The 26,161-nt window shown below is 42.6% G+C and overlaps 2 protein-coding genes across 2 annotated transcripts; one reads left to right on the top strand and one right to left on the bottom strand.

Annotated features, from left to right (window-relative positions):
- Positions 1-227: 227 nt before the first annotated feature.
- Positions 228-8,987, top strand: ANKRD1 (ankyrin repeat domain 1). The gene is made up of 9 exons (NM_204405.2): positions 228-318; positions 1,842-2,021; positions 3,120-3,257; positions 3,345-3,452; positions 4,126-4,224; positions 4,991-5,089; positions 5,443-5,541; positions 5,675-5,773; positions 6,693-8,987. The coding sequence occupies exons 1-9, from the start codon at positions 292-294 to the stop codon at positions 6,801-6,803; spliced, it is 960 nt and encodes a 319-aa protein (NP_989736.2). The 5' UTR covers positions 228-291; the 3' UTR covers positions 6,804-8,987.
- RPP30 (ribonuclease P/MRP subunit p30) lies at positions 8,823-26,161 on the bottom strand. Its single transcript, XM_421667.8, has 11 exons — positions 26,063-26,161; positions 25,209-25,264; positions 24,846-24,902; positions 24,048-24,122; positions 23,434-23,505; positions 20,009-20,098; positions 17,876-17,992; positions 14,319-14,348; positions 13,875-13,912; positions 12,654-12,733; positions 8,823-10,698 (listed from the first exon to the last, which is right to left on the bottom strand). Exons 1-11 carry the CDS (start codon positions 26,142-26,144, stop codon positions 10,592-10,594), a joined length of 804 nt encoding a protein of 267 aa, XP_421667.3. The 5' UTR covers positions 26,145-26,161; the 3' UTR covers positions 8,823-10,591.

Raw genomic sequence — 26,161 nt, 5'->3', positions numbered from 1 at the left:
ATACGCGGTGCGGTCAGACTGTGGGACTCGGCCACCCCCACCCTCCTGACGCCCCCCGCTCGGTCTCGACACTAGATCTGGCTAGTTAACATGTCTGGAATGAGCGCGAGCCTACCTCCCAGCTGGCAAGTCTTCAGGCGTACTCGGATTCCAAGGTTGGAAGATTATCTCATTCAAGCATAGCTCTCCCAAAGATATATAAGCAAAGCTAGCGTGGTGGTCCCAGCAGAGCCAGCTTGAGCATTGGGAGGTTCATCCACAGGGGAGTACAGCCTTCAACCACTGGCAAACATGATGACGATGAAAGTAGAAGAGCTGGTAGGTACAACCTTCTTTCATTTATTCATAATTACTTTCCTTGCTAGACAGTCATTGTACCAGCCCTTGTGGATCACTGAGGTGACAGAGCAGGTTACCAGCACGGAGTGCTCAAAACCTGCATCTGCTATAATTCGTTATCCTACTGTATTTCCACTAACTTTTGCTAGGGAAGGGGGCTTGCCACTGGTATAACTACACAGTCATTTGAATTTTGCATCAGAACATAACTCACCAGGACGTACAGAATGACCAAAATTTAGCTGTGTATTTTCCCTTGATCTTGATTGACATATATATATGCATAGAGCTACTAACTTCACAATCCTAATCCAGTAAGAGACTGGGGAGAAGACATCAATGCGGGGAAACCAAATTATCCTCTTTCCATTTTTAAGCCACCACCAGGTATTACTAACAGTTCCTATGCTCACTACTGTTTATGGTACAACAAGCTTTTGAAAGCCCCTATCTAAACCAGATCACAAGCAATAGAACTTACACTGCAGAGTTCAGACTGAGGATGACCAACAGACTGGGAAAAGAGGAGTAATCCAGTAAAACACTGGAGCTTTATACAGGAACTTCTTTTTTTTTTTTTTTTTTTTCCTCCAGATGGGACAGTTAAGTCAGTTAAGACAGTTAAACTCACATACATTGACTAGTCAGTGCCATCCTAAACTCTTGGCAAGGCCCTAACAATTTCTCTAATGTTAAACTCCACAACAAACACAACTTTACAAGGGTGATTGAACAGAAAGCTAGTCAAGAATGCATGCATTTACTGAATCATGCACAAAGTTCACCATGACCTCCCCTAAGTTTAACAAGTTGTCTCTTTGAACATACTTAATAAAGCATCCAACTTTTCCAAAAGCTATGAAGAGCTGTGCTGCAGCACAGCATCACACAGCTTCAGCGCAGCAGCTACCTCACATTCATTTGCCAAGTGCTATAAATGGGGACTTCGGTACTGACAGCAATGGGTAAGATCAGCCTTGAAATTACTCAGCAACCCGATTTAACTGCACTGTTTCAGTCAGACTGTAAGGTCCCAAGGGGGAAAGCATATCCTCCCACTCTGGCAGCTCAGTTCCCCTGCTCACAGGGTGCTGGTGCCTGCTGAGGGTGGCTCCTTCCAGCAGAGCCTCTTACAGCTTTCTGATAGGTCTGACACATGCTGGCAAGTGGAAACGTAAGAAAATTCTCAACAAAAAGGATGTTGTTCACAATTCAACAGCTTTTATCAGCGTAGCAGCAGCAGAATGCCAGTTGAGCAGGGATTTACAGCGAGGTGGCCTTGTGGACCTGACCCAAACCCTGAGGATGCCAGCAGGGGGTTGCTCTGGGGATGTGGAAGACCTGCCTGCAAGCAAGCCTGCCCCAGCTACCCACACACACACTACCCATCCAGGCACAGGCTGAATGAGGCCTGCAGTCAGTCTGCCATGCACTGACCCATGTTCCCAGGGGGTGCCTGCTGCAGTTGTCAAACTGATGCTCATAACATGCTTGCTTTACAGGTGACCGGGAAGAAAACTGATGATAAAGAGAGTGGCAGCTTCCTCCCTGAGGACTTCAAAACCGGAGAGTATGAAGCTGCCGTAAAATTAGAGAAGCAAGATGACCTAAGGACAGCCTCTGATCACCTATCGACCCAAGTAGATATGGCTCACGGGAAGGAGAAGAAGCGTGAGGCAGAGGTAGGCTCTTGGATTTTGTACTTGGGTTCTTATCATCTTTTGTACACTTTCTTCAGCACTCTGTGAAGTTTCTCCTCTTTCCAAATTAGAGATTCGTGCATGGTGGGCTAGATAAACAAGCCCCTAGAAAGTCACTGCCAAAGGAAGTTGGTCTAATGCCCACTGAACACAGACGTGCTGACTCCTGCAGCCAACTCATGCAAGCAGTAACTCTGAAGCAGACCCCATGAACAAGAGTTCAGTTGGAAAAAAAAACATACCATGTGGCAGGACCTCACCCATTTATTTACCAATATATTAAAGATGTCATGAGATAGAATTTGTCATGAAATAGCCCTTTATTTTGAATCACTCTTCCAAATCCAACGGCACCTCATGGTACCTGAAATCTTACACTTCAGCAAAGACAACACACTTGTCATTGATGCTAGCAGTGCCCCATACTCACTTCATACTGGGATGCTTTAAACAAGGAGGCCTGAGGAAGACAAACACTTACTGAATTGTCCCTTCAAGGACATAGGTGACATTCTTTCTAGTTTACCAGAATGCAAAACTTACTGATTGAAAGGCTAAAATTGTTATAAATCACATACTTCATTTAAGGGTGATTTTTTAAAAAATTTTTTTAATCAAAGAGAATTAAGTTACGATAAACCAGTGGCTACCATATGAAAGTGGTTGAAGGCAAAACGATTAGTGGAAGTCAGTTAAACCTGCAGGGGCCTCTCAGTCCTCATAAGCTGCAGATGTCTTAAAATGTTGGGCTAGAAAGGACTTCAGGGCTGCTTGGACTCCTGGCCTTGCACAGGCCATAAAAATCTCGTGATATCCCACAACACATGGCTGAAGAAAGCATTTAGGAAGAAGGACAATGGTATATGAAAAAACTAAACAACGCAGAATTTCTCATACACTTCGCAACTTATTCTAGTGGTCCATTAGCCATAGCCCTAGCACCAATCAAAACCAAAAAACAACTTACTAAGTTAATTTGGTCTGAACTGGATTCAACTGAACAGTAGTACCCACTGTCCTGCCATTCAGGAGAGGTGTTCAATCCCAGCTCAAGCTGCTGCCTCTCCTCATTTATTTCAGCTGAAAAAGAAAAAACTACAGGAGAGATCAAAACTTGAAAGCTTGGAGGACCTTGAAAAAATTATTCAGCTGAAGAAGAAGAAGAAATGCAGGAAAGTGAAAGCTCCCCTTTTAAAGGAACCTGAACCAGAAGTTATTGTAAGTTCTGCTGTGAACTCCTTTGGGAAAGGACCAGTGGGCTTTTGTGCCACTTGTATTCATCTCCTGTATATTTTTCTCCAATAGACAGGGCCAGTGGATATAGCCATGTTCTTCAGAGCTGCACTGGAGAATAAGTTGCCAGTAATTGAAAAATACTTGTCAGACAAAGGGGATCCCAACGTCTGTGATGAGGTATGCTCTTGCTTCTTACTTTGCAGCCTGCTGCACAAGAAAGTTTATTACAGAACAAAATAACTTTCACCAGTAGGTGTTATAGTATGCAGTTTTGAGGAGAAAAGCATTGGGAGAGGGGTGGAGTAAATAAATCCTGGAATTTTAACGTATTATGTATTCCACTGATAAAGGGGCTGCTGGGATCCTCCTAAGTAATATTACTTCAAAAGAATCCTTGAATTTCAAAGAGATACTGGTGACCAGGAGACCCTGTTTTTCTGTAACAGATGATCTTCTAATGCTACAGATGAACAGACAAGAAATTTGTCTGCAGAAATACACACACAAAAAAGTGATGCTGCTGGCACTCATACTCCATAATGCATAAGCTGCATTTGCAAAATATAGCATAGTGTGTTGGATGGAGGAACTCAACAGGCATCATTTTAAATTTGAATGCCACACTGCAGATATTCCTCACACCCTTTGAAATGCTGGGTAGGCAGCTCACTGCTATTAGGATGCTATTAAAATTTAGCAGATTTCAGGTCTCGAAAGCATTAGCGCTCTTGAAAATGAATCAGCATAATGCGTGGATTTGCCATCATCCCAGGGAGGCAGAGATAAAAGATTTAAAGAGATCTCTTCGTGCCATATTTGATATCTGACTTGGCACTGTTTTAATTGACAGTACAAGCGTACCGCATTGCACAGGGCATGCTCTGAAGGACATTTAGAGGTGGTCAAGAAGTTGGTGGAAGCTGGAGCCCTGCTTGAACTGAAAGATATGGTATGTCCATCAACCCATACTTCAAAAAAATTGCTCATTGTTTTGTAACTGCTAAAACAAACACACAAGAAAAGCGCTAGAAAGACTTTACACTGTCTTTCAAGTTTACCCTTAGAATAACACTGCTGAGAAACGGTTTCAGGAGGGGATGTCTGTCTCGCTTGGCCAAAATGGTTGAAGGAAAATGCAGGAATTGGAGGAGCACGTTCATCAATAGATTGCCACAAACCATAAAGCCCTAAGAAGGGTAGGACAGCTGAGGTCAGGCTACCACATCGGGCTGCGAGCAGGTGCTGGAGGTAGCAAGGTCCCATATGTCTATTGAGGGCCCAGTGCAAAGTATACATTCTCCATCAGGAGAGACATCCGCTCTGCTGAATGCTAGCCGTGAAGGTTCTGCAGCTGTTTTTTCACTCCTCCTCTCCCAGCTCTTAGTTCATTCGCTAAATAGATGGCATCAACCAGCCTTGCTCCCCTCACTCAACCAGTCATGCCCACAGTGCTGTAAAAAATCAGAGGAACGGTGAGCAGAGCAAGACCTGCAGGGAAGGAGCAGCCCTGCCAGCAGAGCTTGGCTGGGGGGAAATTGGTGTTGGAGAGGTGGAGGGCAAGATGACAGGGGCTGTTAATTGAAACGGCTCAACAATCACAGAGAAATTGCATGAAAAATGATTTTGAATTCATTTAGAAGTTTGATCAAATTAGCTAAATTTCTTCTTTTTGTGCATTATGCTGAATTAAATTACTTGTGTTTTTTCTGCCATAGCTTGAATCTACTGCCCTGCACTGGGCATGTCGGGGAGGAAACCTGGAGATTGTGAAATTCTTACTGGACAAAGGAATAAACAGAAACGCAAGAGACAAGGTATGTTCCTCTGGGGCTCAGCCACTTTTTAGAGGCAGCAAGCTCCCCAAGAAGATTATTTTTTGGTAGCTGTTTTGGTACCATCTTTCCCTGCTCAATGCCACTGATGGCTTTCGTAGAACTATTTGAGTTGGAAAGGACTCCTAAAGGCCATCTAGTCCAACTCCCTGCAATGAACACGGACACCGACAGCTCCATCATGCTGCTCAAGAGTCCCACCAAGCCTGACCTTAGATGTCTCCAGGGATGGGACATCTACGTCCCTACGCAACCAGTACCAGTGCCTTATTGCACTTACTGTAAAAAACTTTTTCCTTATATCCAGTCTAAATCTCCTGTTTCTCCCCGCTCAGCTACGCAGCACCCCTCTGCACGTAGCTGTGAGAACAGGGCAGTACGACTGTGCCGAGCACCTCATTGCCTGCGAAGCAGACCTCAATGCCAAAGACAGAGTAAGTTCCACCCAATCCTTACCTTCAGCACTGGGCTGCTGCCTGTCTTCATGGCTCCACTTCCCTGTGAAAACCCCTGGTGACACAGTGTGGCTGGTCCGTGGTGCAGGCTGACCCATGTCTCGCCCCCCAGGAAGGTGACACACCGATGCACGATGCCGTAAGGCTGAACCGCTACAAAATGGTCCGGCTTCTGATTCTCTACGGGGCAGATCTAACCATTAAGAATGCCGTAAGTAATTCAGAAGTTTCCCTTCAGAGTAGCTTCATGGGTTTTAAGGCTAGCAGAGACTATTGTGAACAGACTTAATTAAATCACTGCAGAGTTAATTAAAGCACAGCTGACACAGGGAAAGCACAACATAGGAGAGGTCAGGGAGCAGAGAAAAAAAGCAATACCTATACTGAAAGCACGATCTATCAGCTGCAACTTAAACCACCACTGCACCCTATTTTACTTACACATATTATCTATTAAAAAGATCCATGCACACGTACAGTCGCTGTCTGCACAGCTCCTGGGCTTCAACCACCGAGACCACAATAGGAGGCCTATAGCCTAAGAGATCTCCTTTAGCCAGCACCAATCAGTACTTTCAATTAGTAATCAACTACATCTGGAGGAAGCAAGGTAGAAATCAGACCTTGCCCCAACCTGCAGGGTCACTCCCAGCGTTACCCCTCACCTGGGTATGAAAAAGAGGAAGAACACAGCCCAAAAGGCACAAAGCGTGCTCACTCAGGCTTTGTCTGCACAATGAAGTTGCTGCTGTTTAATTTAGATGTTGTCCATAATCTAATTAAACCTGCACACACTCTTATCTGAATTCTCAAACAGGACAGATTACTGATGTCTCACCTAAATGTATTTGTAATCAGTTTAGACTGGACCCAACGAAACATGCTCTGCTAGTCACACTACTTGCTAACATAGCATAGGCCCACTCACAATACAGGGAAATTTCATCAGGAGGCTGAACAGACAGGGAATAGATAAGGAGGGCAAAGGAACTCATCTCAGGGATGAGAGTACCTGATCCTGTGCATGTAAGGTCTCACATCAGATGCACTGTACAAACATTTAGGGAAGAATAAAGAAATAAATTCACCAGCTGGAATTAGATCTTGCTTTCTCTGTTTATCTTAATCAGGATGGGAAAACCCCCATGGACCTCGTTCTTCAGTGGCAGAATGGCACCAAAGAGCTGTTCAACAATCTGAAAAACAACTCCTATAAGAGCGCCCATCTAAACAAGTTTTGAAGAGACAAAAGCCAGACTGCTCTTTTTGCTGCTTTTAAATGCTTCATATGAACCCGGAGGAAAATAGCCCTGAATGTACTATATTTATTGAAGATATTTATTGTACTAGATTATTTGAAACGCCTTCACTGAAAACCAGAAGTCAGGCAGATTGAGCATTAAGTTTCCACTGGTTTTAAAATAGCTTTATTTATTCCTATTTATTTTAAAGGTAATTTTTAATGATTCTCAGTATTATTTTTTTATAGTTTTAAATTGCAATGCAATCTTTGTCAGCAACATGAGCCATTTTGTCTTGATGGCACTATTAACAACCTTAGCAACTTCCATCAAGCCTTCCCACAGCTCTCAATAGCTAATATTTGCAATTGCTGCCATGCCTCTGCAAAATTCTCACTATCAGAAAACTGTATTACATGAGTGGTGATATGTGAAAGAGACAAAGAGTAATGGAAGAAGGTCTGCTGAGACCCCAAGTGGATTTAAAGGAACAGTTAAGTAATGAGGTTTACACATGCTATAGCGATTGTGGCTGATAAAGGGCTCATGGACAGAGCTCCATCATGTAGCCATATGGACTGCAGGATTCAGATGCAACGTGATGAAGGTGAGAGGAGACAGTATTGGGAACGTGGATTTCTTAAAGCTGGACTCCTGCTTTAAGCTTGGTGATCAAAGAATGTAAAAACAGATGATGTATATTTGTAAATTTGTACTGCTTTTTCTGTACATTTTGTACTGACTTATCTCAGATTAAATAGAGTGGTTCTTTGTACTTGCTAGAGGGTATTATGGAGCAGTAAGCGTGCACTAGACAGTTCTATCTCCCATCAAAGTTCATACCTTAGCCTCTAAAATACATAAATACTCAAAAAAAAAAAGTCTCAGCTGCCTAAAGCAGCCAGCTCTTGAGCTACCCTCCTGCCACTGTTAGATAAATACTGCCTCTTATTTTTTTCTATTACGCAGAAACACGCATACAGAAGCAGAAAGCTGGTACTTAAGTGGCTAGTAAGGTACAAACCTACAGTTTTATTACCGAGTTTGATTTAAAATCCCTGTTTCTCAGCAGTCAGTACTTACTATGTGGAGCACACAGCTTCAATTGTCCCAGCCAAGGAAGATGTGGAGTCCTGCTAGGAAGGAAAGATATCTTTCCCTTTGCTTTAGAAGAGGCAGAACAATCTCATAGGCCCGCCAGCAGAGACATTGATGTGCAATTTCACTAGGACATCAAATGCCATGTTCAGTTAAAATCTGAACATCCCACGGAGCAGCCTCCTAGTGAAATATGCCATGGGCTCCCACAAAGATTAACCAGCCAGTAAAGCTGGCTTCTAGCCAGCAGACTTTACAGGGTGGCCAAAACAAAGTCCTGGGCAACAGGAAACAAGGTTAGGAACGGATAGTGATGAGTATTTGTTACTGGAACGCCAATTTTGGAAATGAATTTACAAAAACCCCATAGAGGAGCACGCAGAACAAATGCCTATTCTATCTGCAACCAGCTACCCTGCACTGAAGTGACAGATTTAAATAGATGAGACTTTTCACACATCAAGCACCGTAATTTGTGTCACCTGAGAACGCTTTTTTTTCCCCATAAGAACCATGGCCTGTCTCTGCTCGCCGTCCTCCTCTGCAAACTACTATTTCTGTACTTGTTTCTGCACAATCATCTGGACACTGGGAGCACATCTTCCAGGAAACAGAAATTACATCAGTGCTGGCTAACTCATCTTGACTATCTTAGTAACCGAGCAGCAGTTCAGTGCTCCTGGAAACTGGGAGAAAAAGAAACTTCCCACACAGTTCCTGAAGCACTTTATCTACTTGAAGAGCAAAGATGCAGATGTTACATATTCTAGATGAGGTCAAACAAGTGACAAGTAGGATATCTTGCATTCAAAAACTTCCTTCTGCATGCTAGTTACAAAACAACTCTTCTTATGCTCAAGGTTGATGAGTCTCTGGCCAAGGCATGGTAGTACACAACTCATAAAAGTTACACTGAACAGGCACATTTCCACTGCTTCTTTATTTGGTTAGAACCTTATTTTGGAGGCAAGTCCATAAATGAGAAGCCACTATATGTAATATCAATAATATTGATATTATATCTCAACACGAGTAATAAAACAGACTCATATCATGATGAAGTAAAATAAAATCAAAGGAAAAACTACCTTATTGCTTGTTGAATGATGCAAAAGCTGTTGTGGCTTACACCAGCATTTTATAAAACGGATAGCCTACTGAGAGCTTCATTAACTACTAAGAGCTCAGAGATAACTCACTGCAAGATTTCTGCAGTACTCTACATGTCACAACTTGCACTTCTCAGCTTGTTGTCAGGTAAGAACAGTGAACCGCAGAATCATTAAGGTTGGAAAAGACCACTAAGATCATCTGGTCCAACCATCCACCCCTCAACACCAAGCCCACTAACCTCACCACATCTACGCCTTTCTTTAACACCTCCAGGGACAGTGAATCCATCACCTCCTGGGCAGCCTGTGCCAGTGCATCACCACTCTGAAAGTTTTCCTAATATCCAATCTCAACCTCCCCAGCTGCAATTTGAGGCCATTACCTCTTGTTCTACCACTGTTACCTGGGAGAAGAGGCTGACCACCACCTCGCTATAACCTCCTTTCAGGGACTTGTAGGTGACAATAAGGTCTTCCCCGAGCCTCCTCTTCTCCAGACTAAACAATCCCAGTTCCCTCAGCCCATATTACCTGCATTCCAGACCTTTCACGCTTCAGCGTCTTTCTTGGGGGGGGGGATTGGAATATTCAGAGTAAAGCTGGCACAAAAGCACTGTAAGCACATCTTACATAATTTTTATATTGGTCAAAAGAGGAACTTCAGTCAACATCTGGAAGCTGTCTGAAAATGCCTCACTGATTAGAAATCTGTTACAATTACTTTTTTGGATCAGATTGACTGAAGCACTAACAGGAAGGAAAACTGGAAAGTCAGGAGGCGGCAAAACAATCTGGACATAAAAAAGAAAGGACATGACATAGTAAAAGTTGTGTGACATGGAAACTGCTCAGGCCTAGGTGAGACAGCTGTTATGCTGCAACTGCACACCATGCTGAGCACACATTCAGGATAACCTCGGGCTCTTCCTTCCTATCCGTGATAAATGTCTCATGTTACTGTTTGGCTTTAAGTTAGGATGGTTTGATTTCAAGGACAGAGATAACCTTTGCACTGTGTGTCTAACAGGTTGATTTAGTCAGTGTTCCTGTGATACAAACTCAAGATTTCCCCTAGCAAGCAACAGATACTGGGATTGTTATAGTTATTGATCACAAAACAGAATAGAAACCAGATAACATTTTTACTGCACATTCTCTCAGGCCATTTAAGGTAAACTTTACTGACTCGTGGTTCTACAGTTTAGTATGGAGACATGTTTTAAAACTCTATGTACTATAAGAGTGAGACTTTACAGGCAAGCCTTCTTGAAAACATTTTTAATTAAAAAAAAAAAAGAGTGCACCGTACACAATGTTTCTGCATTAGGGATACTTTCTATTGTGCAAGTTCCTTCCCACTGATTCCAGAAGACCTAGGACAAGGTGGAGTGATGCCCTCCTGCCCTCGTCCAGAAGCCCAGAAATAGGATTCCCACAGAACTCCTCACTTGGAAACCAGAAGAATAATTCTTCTTCAGGATAAATAAATCGGTAACTGAGGAACCAAGCCAGCTGGAGGTTGGAGGAAGATTCAACCACTGGGCAAAGACTGGATGGACGCTTCAGTTGACAACTGACTCAAGCTTGAGTCTTGGCCTTTTTGCAGGCTGGCACTGTTTCTTCCTCCTCAACCTTGTGAAGCTTCTTCACTGTGTATACTACCCCACAGGCACTCTTTCGAGTTTCTGAAATATACAAACAAAAGCTGAATTTCCTCAAAATAAACTGACACTAATGAACTTAATGCATGCTCACTGCAATTCAGCATGTTTCACAGCCAGCCACGCAGCACACACAGCGGGTAAGCAACCTGCATGGGCAGGACATAGGACACACTCAGGAAACTAAAGCGGGAAATATGAGGGTGGGCACAGAATTACTGCAAGAATGAGGGAAAACTGAGGTCTGCTGGGACTTGGGGTGAGGGGAGGTATAGAGGACATGCTTGAAACCATGGGAAAGCAGGTTTCATTACTTCCATATCCACAGAAAGACACATTCTTGAACACATGTCAAAAAGCATTTTGGTATTTCTGAACAAAACAATGTTCTCAAATAAAATTAAAAAACATTCACATACTTCAGAGTTCTTAAAAAGTCTACATTGGCACAGCTATACTGGCAGAGGCTCACATATACATACCAAATAAGTGGCTTCATAGCATTCAATCATATTTTATTTACAGAACTCTCAGCATTACCATATCATGCTACTCCTCATACGTTTGCCAAACACCCAGTAAAACCATTCCAATTTCAGAACCACTAGTATAAGGCTTCTCTGCAAACACTGATGATTGAGGTAGACAAATAAGGCTACTAACAATACTCTTGCTAGCAAAGTGGCTTCGTAAGAACCTTGCCAAAATATACTGACTTATTCTGGTCTACTATTCTTTGGGGCACAGGAAAATTACATGTTTTTTTTGTTTGTTTGTTTAACTTCACAGATAAGAAAAATGAAGGTCTTGAGAAATTCCACATAAACTTGACAAAAGTCTTCCAACACACTGTCACTATGTAGGTGAGTTGTGTAGAGGGCGGGATGACCCTACTCATTGAAAAGCACTGCTGAAGAGGTCAAAGCTACTCGGTGTGAATTACAGCACATTCAAACTGCAATTCTACTGAAACAACAGATGCTAACTAAATTCTACTGTGCGTTTGCAACTTAGAGCAACATAAGTTGTTAAGAAGACTAGAACCTACCTACCCAATAAATCCTGGAAGAAACAGACATTAACAGCTAGGTACAACTACTCGGTGACAAAAATTAAATTGCCATTAGAATACACAACAAAAATCTAGGAACACCAAGAACCAGTAAATAAGCATGTGAAAGGGACGCTAGAACAGGTGAATGAAAGGGCCACAGAGCAAAGTGAGGGTCTACATTGATTGCTAGAACACAAACTGCTATCTGGACACATAATACAACCGTCTAATTTCTGCAGGGGGCAAAAAGATAAATTTCTACTTTCTTTAATGCTAAAATGGACAAGTATAGAACAAGAAAGCTACTGCAAACTTTCTCTGCTGAGTATAAGGAAGCCAGTTTTGTTTCACTAAAACTTAGTCGTAGTACCCCATATGAAACATCTATTCCTAAGCATCAGGCACATGGGACTTCTGCATCAAGTTTGAAATGGTCCACACCAAAAAGTGAGCTAGTCAGAAGTAGACCACATAATGAATTATCAGAGAAACACAGCAATGATTGTTTCTGTAGTCATGCTGCAAGAAGGTAAACACAAGAAAATCTGGATAAATGTGTTTTGAAGTCAGTGACATAGTTTCTGCTGCTGTCACAGATATGAGCATTCAACTCTTTCTGAAACAAATGATATTTTCAAAATGCAGAACAGGCAGATCTGTGCTGTAGCTAAACAATTCATGTGTCTTTTTAATGTGGTTAAGTAAGTACTCCAGTACAGGCAGCACCACCAATTCAGCCAGTGATTTGCTGGCACAGCAATCGTCTCTTGCTACAGAAGTTCCTTTTCATGCACTGAACAAGGAAGGAAAAACCCGAAGCTGACTTGCCCTCTGTGGTCTCAGACCTTTTGGAAAACATGCACTGACATGAACTTATCTTAACAAATGCATGAACTGCTTAAGTTTGCACATGCTTTTCACTTACCTCCATGAAGTATGGTGGCTCTGCAGTTGGTGGACACGGCTGCCTTGGCTTCGCCTTCTGACAGGCCAAACAGCAAACCTCTGTCACCTTTGTTCAGGATCAAAATGCACAGGAAGGAATAAAAAGAACAAGGAAGACTGTATGACAGATTTGCTTACTCTACAAATAACTGGGAATTAGCAACGCTGTAACTCAGAGTGACATTTTGCATAAGGTTACCCAGAGGCAGAGACCTGAGGCACCCAATTCTCCCGGCTGCAGCTCCCCAGGAGCCCTCCTGGAAGGCTCCTGTCAATGCTGCTTTTTTCCAGACAAGCAGCTGTCATTTGAAAACAAAGGTCTGTCAACGTAGGAATCTTTTTATTTAGAACGTAGCATCAAATAAAAAGCTACCCTCTTGAAAAATTCAGCTTCGTGGGGAAGGGCACTGTCTGATACAAAAGCATTATGTTGAAAAATTCCCAGCCACCTTGAATAGGGATGACACCAAACTAGGTATGTTAATTTGAGTTAAGCCTCACTGCTCTTTTTAAGAGGGAAGGAAATGCTACATGTGAAATCGTTCCAGCCCGCACACCCTCCCACACGATTCTCATGACTCAGAGCACACGCCTCCCCTTTGAGGGGCAGTCCGGACACACACCTGGGGGCAGGGAGGAGGAAAAACACATCTGAATTCCTGAAAGGGAGAAATGATGCTCTCTGTTGAGAACACAATCCTTTACTTAATAGTAAGGACTGAAAAATTAAGAACCAAAGTAACTAAGATAGGAGCCTTATTTTTCCTAAATAAAAACATGATTTTATGGCTTCTTCTGTCAAAGACTGAGTGCCTTTGAGATCAGAAGTAATTTCTGGTTTGGTCCACAGTGATCGCTGACTTCAAAGTGTTTTTATTCAAAGATCTATGATTATGGGTTTTTCTACTCCTTTTCCAACTTACACTCAACACAAATATCAGCACACAAATATCAATCACAACAAAGAACTCATCTGTAGCCGTACTCAGACATCATTATTTACAGCAACAGTTCATGTCACTCCATGACCAAGATCTGTATTGCTCCTTCCATATCCACGCAGCACTCTGATTCATTGAATGAGTCACCAACAAGCATCACTGGGTAAAGTTCAAGGAGAGCAATGGATGGAAAAATCTCAAAACCAATTCACTTTTGCATGTTACTATTAATTGCCATCTCTGACTTGGAAAAAGGATACAGATTAGCCACATCATAAGGACCTCGTAATTCTAGAGGCTAGAATAAAACAAAGAAGGTTGGTTGGAGGCTGGCAGAATGTGAGCACACAGGATAGAGTTATTTGCAGAAGCAGCCATTCTGGAAGGCAAAATTAAATGCTACTTAATAGCAAGCTGCTGAAGATGTACTACAACAATCAGGAAAATACCACTATTTTGCAAAACAGAGATCCTCTCTGTGAGAAAACTGTCACAGAAAACACCATAGCAACAAAAACAAAGCAAAACAAACAGATTAAAAAAACCCACACAATTCTTTAGTAAAACAACTCACTAAAAACATACAAGGTGGCAATCTTAGAACTTTAGTTATATATTAAAGTGTAAAAAATATAATTTTAAGTATTTTGAGCTGCAAATAAATGCTCAAATTATTTTCACTTGAACAAAAATCCAGGACTTACTCTTTCAGCTGCACTAGATATAACGATGTTCTGCAAAACACAAGAGAACAAAAGAACAAACATTCGTCTGTCAGACAGCATCAAGAAATGGAAAACTTACAAGCAGCAATGACTTCATGAGCATTAGCTAAGTTCAGGTACACAACACAAATAACTGTGAGTGTCCAGTGCACACAGATGCACAGAACTCCAGCCAGGTATAGACATTAGTTTGAGGAAACAAATAAGCCCAATCTATCTCCCCAGTCTCTACAGAGAAAGGGCCAGAGGGACAAATCCTCCTTTGTAGCTATAAACCTCAGCTCAGAGAGGTCTGAGCTGAATAAGTACTGCACCTTTTAGAGGGCTACGCCCAAGAAGTATAAATCCTAGTGATGCTATTAAACAAGTACACCTATATCTCTTATAGGGGACTTTAAAGGGACTTGAAGGGAAAAGAAGAAATACAGAGCTGTGCACACTCTGTTAAGTACTACTGCCTTTGGTGACAGTAGCTGAAAGGGACAGGGAGCCATGTGAGAGCAGTCAGGCACAGGGTGGATGCTGAGCATTATACTAAGGAAGGCACGGATGAACTTGTAAGAGAATCCCAGGATCCCACAGATGCAGCTTACAAACCATGGCTCTAGACAGTCTGACTCTCCCAAATTTTCAGCCTACTCCTTGCGTTGCAGTAAAACCCAACCCATTCATATTGGCCTTAATCAAACTCACGCTGACGGAGGAAACCAGTCTGCAGTCAGGTAAAGGCAGCCAATTCACGCCATACATCGAGTTTCCTCAAACCTGCATCCCCATGAAAAGCACCAGGCAGAAAGACACCCTCCTCCCTTCACTCCCAAAGGTTTTCTACGCAACAGGTACGTGACTGCTCAGGGGCTGGCAGGTAGCACAGCTCAGCTGCCAGTGCTCTTCTAATGTTAAACCTCTAAGGATGCTCACTCAAGGGAAGATTGTTTAGAGCAGGTGGAGACTGCAAGAGAAAAAAGATTCCACGCACTTTTAAATATATATATATTTTTATATATATATATATATATATATATCTCAAATAAAGGTTTTGGGAATTCCTGCTTGAGTGGGTGAGAATGAAATTGGTACTGAGGCAGCAAAAGACTTTCCCTCTCTGACGTCAGCACCACCAACACACCACACCACCTCCAGTTACACGGTGGGGCTTATGATCCCTTTCCAAAGTACTGCTTTGCTCGTCCTACTGCCCCCCCCAGCAAAGAGCAGGGCAGATGTTGGACGAAAACGCTCTGTGCACAGCTAGAACTCAAACTATGAAAAAGCTATTTGTATGGAAATGACTGCACTGCGCACACTGTGTCCAAGGTTTCCTCATGTGTCAAGAAGGAAGAGAAGGGGCTGAGAACTCTGCACAAGCATAAGGAAAGCCAGAAGCAGAAGCAATTCATACATCAAAGTGACTTAACAGCACAGAGCCTAGGACATTTCCTTCTGTGTAGTTCACCTTTAAAGTGACTGTACTACAGACCTCAAGGGTGCTTTTGAGCTTCATTGGTGCTGACTGTGAGAGTTCACTGTGAAAATATAAGTCTGCTGCTCTGAGCTTTAAAAACCAATTCCTGTCTTCTCGACTCAGAAGAGCTCCCAGAGCAGCTATGCCATCTTGAACCCATCCCTGCAGGACCGCAGCTCACTGCTGTGCACTGGAGACATGCTCTGGCTGATTCAAGGCTAATCAACTTCCAGTTAGAGGATGGGTAGGGAGGGAGGAGGCGAGCAGAGGAGAAAAATACAACTAGCAAACAGAGGAGAAACAGGCAAAGGCAAATCCACGGCAAGGGCTAAGAGAAAAACTCAAAGGCAAACCAGTATCTCCTCAGGCAAAAGAGAAAGCAGCTGTTCAGCACACTGCTCTGGGTGCAGTAACACTGTTACCAAAACACAAAAGGTGAAGGACTGTGGCTATACACACCTTCTGTCTGTCAAGGCAAGCAGGTCTCCCACATTCCCTGCACGTTTTAACATATTCGAGGGAGTCTGCTGAAGGTCAGCTCCCTCGCCAGTAAGTTTCCAGAAGTTTCTCTGTGCTACTATAGCAGAGGAAAAGCAAAAGGATCCAAAAGCTGCTACAAGCTCAGCAGCTGTAGGTTACAAAAGGTGACTGGTGTACAAAGTGCCAACGAGAGCAGCCCATGGAACAGCCTCACCACATCCTAGTAAAAAGGGCCTTTACATAACTGACAGAGAAACCGCCAGCAAGTGCTAATAGCCATCTCTGCTGGCCCACCAGGTAATGAGCCCAGAGGCAAAAAATATAGTCAAGAAACAATGACAAACTAGTAAACCATTTCTAGCTCTTTCAATGGCTTACAACAAAATCATGGTGTCCAAAGTCAGCCAACTTACTTCCCATGCACCAGTGGTGTATTAGATAGACACATGCAGAAAGAAAAGGCTCTTGTGCACAGACCAAACATCTCACTCGCTCTGCGATGCTCTCAACTCGTGCAATACAAATCAACAGCTGAGCAAGAAACTTATCTTCACCTGCACAGAGGGAAGGGAGGAACCGGCAAAAAGGAGCCCCACATGTTTCCGTGTGCATGCACCTTTTGTCTAAGTCAGTATCTTGGGTGATTAACCCCCAGGGCTGGGCTTCTGAGGAAAGACCATATTAAGTGCTCACTTTTCTGTACCAAGGGAATTCAGCTGTTTAGGGACCCCTGCCCTATAAGACAGGCCGTCATTCCTAGGGGGAACTGCAATAATGATGATTCTGCTTTTAATTGGCTTCCCAAGCTCTATAGCCTATTTCAGACTGCATCTGCAGGGTAAAGCCAGCCTTGGCTTCTCTAGACTAGTGAAGTGTAGCAAAAGCTCTTCCTAGTTCAATGATGGGAACTATAATCTTTTTTAACACTGCTACATACTATTATGCGCTTCCCTGTTAAAAGCATGCAGCCTGAGAGGACCCACATAGCAGGGAGCTTAGCCTGATGGCCTGAGAGGAGGTGAGGTATGAAAGCAGTGGAGTAATGGCATCTCAGCTGCACGGATTACTTCTTCCCTTGGTTTCAGTAGCAGGGAAGAATGCAGTTGATCTGATTTCAGCAAAACCTTGGCTTAGAGCCAGCAAGCTGTTGGGTCTGTTCTCTACACCGGGGATTTCCTAACAGTTAAACAAAAAGGATTTCTACCTTATTTTTTTCCCCATGTTCAAGGTGTATTTTCAAAAAAGTGCTTTTGGTGAATCAGAACTTTGAAGTGGAGGATTTTAAAGAGATGCATTTCAGTTCTAGTGCAAATTTCTTCCCTTTTATTCTGGGTACTGCAGACCAAAATAACAGATAGGTTATTCTGAAAAAAAGAACCAAGCAGTTTGACAGCTTAAGAGGAAAGCATGCAGAGGTGCATGGCTGGAAGTATCTGGAGCCAGAATAATTGTGTCCTTGTATTAGTAGGCAAAGGTTCAGTCACAGCTTCAGAAGCCCTATCATCAACACTCATTTAAAATGGCTCAGTCTGCACAACTCCAGAAGAATTTGAACCAAATTAATTAGCTTGCTTTCACTTTGAGAGCTTACCTTTCCTTTGCAGATCTGCATCAGGCTGATCGCATTTGAAATTGTGTATCTTCTCATTGTGGAGTCTTTGATGGCAGGCGTGTAAAGAAGTTCAAAGTAAATGCCTCGATCTATTGCCTTCACATGAAAGAAAGTGATCAAAAATCAAAAGGGGAAAAGCAAAACAATCTAACAACCACTGACTACTACTGATGCAATTTATTCACAGTTTAACTGTGTTATGAAAAAAATGAAGGAGAAACTGCTCCAGCAGAAATATAGCATCATATGAAACGCAGGAGGGGAAATTTCACTGTACACCAATTAATTGCGTGTCTTGGGAGGATAGAAAGATGAGGTTTAATGAACAAAGAAATAACACCTACTTAACAGTTGTAATTGGCTTTCCACTGTCACAGAGAGGATGAGGCAAGTAACTACTGCTGATCAGAAACATGCCCGGAAACTTCTGGGACCCTCCTCCTCCTGTTCCACTGCCGGCAATAAGCAATAACACTGCTTTCCACAGCAACCACATCTTGCAGATGAGGAATTTGTCCTTGCACAAATGTAGCAGTGAGGTCCCGTCTCCTCTCTCTCACAGCACTGTGCTGCCATTTGTGATCATTTTAAAGAACAGCAGGTCACAGTAAAGTTTCCAAATAGCAGAACTTAGTGTATATTCAGTTGCTTTAACATCCTTTGCTGTCTGTGAAAGTACCTCACCAAAGCCCTTGTATTCTTGTTTTCTCAAACATACAGAGAAAGGCTGAACAACTTCCTATAGGATACACACTGGTAAAGACAATTCAAAACTAGGAGCTCCTCATTTCTTAGCCTATAATACATTTGCACAAAATGCTACTTCGTGCTTTCACTCATATTATAAAACACTACAATGCAAATACAGTAAGAGTCCAGTGATTGAATACAGATGGAATTAATCCAGCCGTAACGGATACATGGAAGCTGAGTAGAAGCTATGTACGTATCAAATGTTTCACACAGACCTAGTCCCACATCTGCAAACAGGAAGAAAAGACTGTATTTATCAAAACCAAAACAGGTAATGGCAATGTACCAATTTCAAGGTAAGGATACTTTTAACCTCATCCCTGCTCCTCCAGCTGCCTGCCTGGCATCAAAACAACCAAACCTCACTACCTGAGGATGCACAGAACCAGTCTGAGAGATTGCCTTGAAGCTGGGAGAGTGGAAGATGAGAAACACCTCGTGAGGAAAGTATCTCCTCACCTGGGTCAGCTCTTAGAGTTTCAGGCAGTGAGGGTACTTTCAGACAACATTTCATACAACATTTTTATTCCTAATGGAATATTGAATTTTAAGTCTGTGGTAAATTCCAAATCGCTACTTTTGTTCTGTTTCAGGATTGATTCTGGTTTATTCTAGGTCAAGGTTTCTCTAAAAGACAGAAGCAGGATTTCTAGCCAGTTCCAGCTTTAAATCCTACAGCACTAAGGACTAACCAGCCAAGAATGTCCAAGCAGAACAAACCTTGTCATAAGTTTAAAGGAAAATACTGGTTCACATAACCGCATGTTCAGATTAAGTTTTCTGCCAAACCACCTACAGCAGGCAGAATTATATTAAAAAAATACTTGATACATGCAGATAGTTAGCTTGAGTTCCACAGCAGATATTGAGCAATCCCACATTTGGTTTACTTCCCAAGACATTCCTTTGACTAAGTATGGATTCAAAACATCACCCTCCGAATATCTAACACAACATCCTTCTCCCAAATTAACAGTCATTCACGTTCTCCCATCTTTTAAACTACAGGACTATTTGTCTGACACAGCTGTATCCCTCCTGGTTTAGGAGGCAGCTCTGTCAGCAATCACACCACATCTCACTGGTTAGCACAGCAGTAGTCACAAGGTTCTGTTTCCACTCCTTGGGAACACCCTTTCTGTCTTCAGAAGCAGAGGACAAAAAGGAGAAAGAACAAACACACATCACTGCATATTAAATGCTGCAAGTAGAGGCCCTGAAGTGAAGGACATCTAAAACAATACATTATGCAAGAAAGTAAGAAGAACCACTTGAGTGGGAATGGTGAGAAGGAAACTGTAGAGAATTCAACTCAGACTGACATTTAATAGAAAGAAAACAATATAGGTGTCAATTTACCATATTTACAGGAGGCCTTCGGAAGTAGAACGGAAGCTTCTCTGTTACGTTTATACACACTAGATCCACATCAAGAGTTGTGCAAGCAATCTAGAGCAAAGAAACAGGAACAGATTATTAGATGTGCCATTTCTTAATGCAAGCAATGTCTCTCTAGAGGCAGTTCAATTTTGAAATGAAGTACAATACCTTGCAGGTGTACCAATAAAACAGCAGTACTCAAAGCGCATTGCTAGAGCATTTGGGGCTAAAAATCTCAACCCTTTTCTCACTTACAGAACTGATTTTCCAATAAAATAATGACTAACCTAAAGGCAAAACTTATTGCTTTATTCTTATCTGACACGGGATATGCAGAAGCAGTGCTGGTTTTTGGCAAAAGAGCTCACAGCTAATAAAGAACCTATCGTTCTCTAATCCCATCATTCCCCCAGTGTTGCAGCTGTTTAAGTATTTTTACCAGCAGCAACCAAGAAAAGACTGAAATAGGAGAAGAATTTCAGAAGTGAGGAGTGATGCCACGTGCCCAGTACTGGGTCCATGCCACGGTGCCTCACTTTCCTGTCTGGATAAGAAAGACAACTGTTTCTGAAAACCAAGCCTCTGGAGAAGCCTCAAGGTGGCACCTGAGGTCATGGTTTAAATGCTTAGCTTTGAGCTCACAGCACAATTCATATCCTGTATTAATAGAGAAGGAATGAACAAAGGGTGGAAAATCTCCACACTGACACATACAGAAAATTAAATGGACATAAAAGCAAGTCTTTGATTTACATGTAATCTCATGCACACAAGACTTGTAGGAATTGTATATGCCTACCCTGTAAAGATGATTACACAGGACCAGATTAACGTCTGTAAGCAGTGTTGTAACAAAGAAGATAAAGCGTGTTGAACATGCTCAAAAGGAATTTCCGATGTAGAGAGGAACTCTCCACACACAGAAACCTGCCATCCACTGCTTCAAATACACCTGGGCCAGGTGCCAGCCCTTCCTCCCTCCTCACACCAGCATGAAATCAGTGCGGTTGCAGTCCCATGCTGCAGGATTATGACACTCCACTCCAGCACAGGGCTCTGCAAACTCATTTTCCAACTGTCTGTTCACATGAAATCTGCACAGACATGAGAGCAGAGGCCCAGCTTTAAGAATGTTTCTTACCTTAGCTGTTGATAGAACTTCCTTCAAACTGAACTTTATCTTCATGCCCTAACTTTACTAACTTTCTTAGGCAGAATACATGTTGAATATACTACAAATCCAAATCTGAAATGCAAGTTTAGCCCTACTATAGTCAGTTTTAATCCCATCCTTATGTGGAGTACAAACTACCACCTAGACAGAGGTGATTTACAGGAACTTGCTCAAAGAAAATAGCTCTGAATCATGTCCCAGAGAACATGTCAGTGAGGCGATAGAAAATTCAGGAAGAGAGAAATCCAAGAAAAATGGAGAGTGAGAATACACACTAGAAGCAGGCAAGCTGCCCTGTGTGATGAGAAAACAAGCCCTCCTAATCAGTTCCAGAAACAGTGGAAAACACTTTCCCATTTTGCAAATTATGTGCAATGGAAAAGGAAGTGATCCAAATGCCAGGATATCTACAGGATTCCAGGGACAAGAAGAACTCAGAAAACACCACTGAGGAAAAAAAAAAATAAGAGTCAATTTCACATAAGGAGGAATTTCTGAACTGCATGGAAAGCTGCAGAGGAGATTTCTCTACACATCCCAAATTCAGCCCAGTTTTGGCTCCTGGACAAGTCACACAAGCAGGCAGGTTAAGGTTACCCAGCCTCCTAAAATGATCTGAAGTACAAAAACTTCATCCAGAAAACGCCATGCAGCAGCTGGACAGCCCAGCGCCTGCCTGGCCTCACCGCGGGCAAGAGCCCCATCTGCTGGGAAACCACAGCCAGCCAGAGATAAACTCATCGGTCTTTGGATGGCCTGAAGACAGACAGGTTTGCTTTGGCAAACATGTTACAAGTAAACTCGGAAATCTGGCTTTGCAGTACATCCTCAGACTTACATAAGCAAGATTTGGTAGATACTGGTGAATTACTAATTTCCTACAAAGAGTAGGCAGAACTAATATGAATAAAACAAATCTTAGACATAAAATACTCTAAAAACCAGGCGAAATCTCAATCACAGCACAGAGCAGGCATCCCAGTTGCAGCCCAAAACAATTCTCCTTAGGAACCTTAAGTAAAGAGCATGTCCTACAATTATCTTAGCAAACAACTTCCTCGTAACCCCAAGGATACAAATTATTTGCAGAGTTTTAGCACATTTTTCAGCATGGATCACTGCCTGTCTCAGTAGTAGGAAAACTTCCTTTGCTTGTGAGAAGAGGGAACTGACTCTTTTTTAGGCTGTGCTAAAATTAAAGCCCATCTACAATGGTCACGTGTCTTTTATAAGCACATGAAAAATCCAGTTCTATGGAGAACAAACTAAGTACCAAATTGTTGGTGAGAAAGACGATGCTACTGAGGCAATGCAGCCACGAACAGCCTATTTTAAAATATAATTTGTGGTGCAAGACTCAGCCTAGGAGGCTTTATCCTTAAGAGTGAAAGATTCAAGTCATTAGGAGCCAAACATGCATACTGAGACTTCGTGTGCTTGATGTCCCCTGTTGATACCTCTACAAACCTCTTCACACATGCTTAGAAAACTTTAATCTTCAAACAAAGGACAAACATACAAATCTGCTGTGTATGTGAACATGTAAGGAAGATGTCCTTCACCTCATGCTGTTTGAAAGAAACATATCTGGTTTCCTCCCCAGCTCAAGAGTGTTTTGAGCACGACAGAAATTAAGATAGTCTCATTACAATCCTGCTTTCTTCCTATCATGCCGTCTGTCACCTGTAAGAATGCCAGCTTGAAGATTTTCTACCTGCACTGGGCCTGCTCAGAGCACAGCCATCCTCTTTGTGCCAGCAGAGGCTCAGACCAGCAATGCAGATCTGCAAGCAAAATAACTTGGTAAAATCTGTGGTTATTTTGCAATCAAAGGAGAGTTCTTCCAACCAAACAGCCATGGAGCTAAGTAAGAAACTGTTCACGCGGAGCAGAAAGGGACCTGCAGAAATGCATGGCTGAGTGCAGGCATTACATCAGCTTCAAAGCTGGATGTCCAACTGCACCAGCAGAACTCAGGGATGTCTGAAAACAAAAGACAACCACCTTTACATGACAAGCCCCTGCCCTTCCTCCAAAGCCTTAAAGCATACTACTGCTGCCTGCCTTTAACAGGTCTGTCCACTGACCAGAGGATCTACATTGTTTAATTAGCTCCATGACATGGCTATATAAAAATGAAAAACAAAACCAAAACAAAGCATGCACTCAAACTACTCCGAGACACTGATTGTTTGTGCCAGTTCTATAACAACTTACAGATAGTACTTACGTGGAACAACTTCTCTGTCTTTGGAAATACAGCTATGATGTCATACAATCTTATGTTTGTAGATGTAGATCTCTACAAAGGGAGGAAATGATTACTACCTTGACTTCTGGCAGGTGACAAATGTATACACAATGATTATAACCAAAATAACAATGAGAAAATTCCCTCACCATTTTCAAGCATAAAACAAAGCCAATAATCTAATTAAATAGTGGGTCTCCACTGTGAGCAATTCTTTAAAGCCATTTTGAGGCCTGTCCCATCCACTTACACACACCTTTTGTCTCAAGCACACAGCCCCACAAACAGACACAGGGCTCACTCCTGGTATTCTAGTGTACACACAGAAGTCCAGAATTCAAATAAAAGAATAAAGGAACAGAACTGCTACCCCATACCAACAAGTGATCAGCACAATCACATCCAGTTTCATAAACTCACATCCCCTCATGATGCTTCAGATTCTAAAGATCTGATCTGAGAAATGAGTACTGAGTATCCTATGAAATCCATTAAATCCCTCCCTACACAATTCCCAAAGTAACATTCATTCGTTGAGAAAAGGAAATAAATAAAAAAAACAATGGAAAAACAGATACACTGAATGTACTTACCAAGAGATTACAGTGGGAAGGATCAGAAACAACAAGTGTCAGCCGGGTTAAGACTTTAAGTCTTTTAGATGTCCCCTAAGATGGAAAAATAATACAAGATTTAAAAAGCTCCAAAGCAAAACTTTATGGCAACTTACACCCTCTCTACTATAAAAAGAAAGTTGTGCCTTGCACCAATTTTTGCCTATAATAATTTTCCGGAAGTCTGTAATTATGCTTCCCTAATATAAAATATATATATATTCTTTATATTGATCTGTTGGGTATTGTATCTGCCCTTCAGAAAGAAGGGCTCACTGTGTTTCTCTGAGGAATGGATCAATTAAAAGTTAAAAGGAGGAAGAAAAAGAAACAAGAACACTATATGGAAAATATGAGCGTGCTTTGTTAATACCACTCTGGTTTTCCAGGGAGGCCGCAATTGCAAGCAAAAGCATTTCCAGAATTAACATACAAGAGAGTTGGTTCACTACATCCAAATCTTGTCCATCAAACCCAGGAAGTAATTTCCAAACCTCAGGCTCAAATTCAGAGAATTACACTGCAATTATTCAACTACAAGACTATTCAAAATTCATAAACAGCAACTTTAAAGAATAATTTCTGAAATAAAGAACAGAGCCTCTTTCAACACGAGTGTTAACATTCTTCCAATGCTGGGAGTTTGAAGAAACAAGCAATGGGCAAATTTCTCAGTTTTTTAAACAGGCAATGAAAAAAAAATATTGTATATAAACATGCAAAGGAAAAAACGCAGCTCAGTATTAACAACACATAGCTGGAACATAATCAACACACCTGCACAATAGGCAAAGATGGAAACAGCTCTGATGGAGATACCGGCTTGGCTATTTCCTTAAAAGAGAACGAAACAAAGTTATCCAAAACATACTGGGATGTTTACATGCACACAGAAGTTGCGTCTCAACTCCAAAAATAAGTTTGCCATGCTAACAGAAGCATTTCCTAGGGACAATTCACAGACCATAGTAAAAATTAACTCCAGGGCAGTAATACAGACTTATAAAATCAGAATTCCGTTATAAGCGAAGGCCTTTGTATTTATATTTAAGCGAGTATATAAAAACAAAGGGGGGAGGAGTGGCACACAGATTTACGAGAGCAAACACATCACCAACAAAGAAGCTGAACAGAAATTACCTGTTTCTTTTCCTTAAAGTCGATGATGTGATTAAGAGCAACTGCAGAATATCCCACTAAAAAAGCGAACACACTGTGAGCCTGCTTTGCTCAGCAAGTAACAGAAACAGACACAAGCAGAAAACTGTCACACACTCATTACTTAAGTATCTCAAAATGAATAACGATGGGCACATTTACCTTTCACAGTGAATTTTTCTGAACGTTAACTCACCAAAGATGTGTCTGAAGAGTACAAATTTCTTTCTGAGTACAACCCAGCTTTGACAACGTGTTCTCACCGACTGACAATGATGGGGGCAGGGATGTGCACAGCCAGTGCTGGGGTACACACGGAGATGCACAGCTACCTAATGGGAACAGCTGGGCAGGCTGAGGTGTGGCTGGGAGCCTGGGACAGCGGGTAAGCCAAAGGCTGCCAAGTCCTGGCTCTGCATCGACACGAAGGCTGCGCCTTACAGCATCAGACTGGAAGATGCTTTATGAGGGGAGACGTGACCACGTTTGAAGGGTGATGCAAAGAGAAAGACTGCCGTGGTGGACGGGATTAGAGGAAGCCATGAAACCTTAAGATCAGTAACCCTGGAACAAGTTCTCTGGAGAGGCTGGAGAGCAACCGGAGATGTTAAAAGCGCTGTTCAGGCACGGCACAGACCCCGTGCCCTACGAGGGGCAGAGCAGGACCGGCGCATGGAGCTTCCGCCGCGTCCAGCCCCGCTTCTCCAGCCTGCACGCCGCTGCCTCAGCCAGCGCCATCCCCCAGCCAGCGCCGTGCCCAGGCACAGCCCGCCCCGCCACCCCGTCCTCAACAACACACCCACCCGCTCCCAGCCCGGCTCCCCGCCCCGACTCACGGTGTGCCGCGGCCTCCAGCAGGCTCTGAACGGCCTTCCTATCCGCGCCCTGCGGGACGTTCAGGTCTGCAAAGCCAGCCATGCTGCGCAGCGCGGGGC

Source organism: Gallus gallus, chromosome 6 (genome assembly GCF_016699485.2).
Source record: "Gallus gallus isolate bGalGal1 chromosome 6, bGalGal1.mat.broiler.GRCg7b, whole genome shotgun sequence".
NCBI lineage: Eukaryota > Metazoa > Chordata > Aves > Galliformes > Phasianidae > Gallus > Gallus gallus.
The sequence above is the reverse complement of the archived record's forward strand: the minus strand, read 5'-3'. Positions and strand labels throughout refer to the sequence as shown.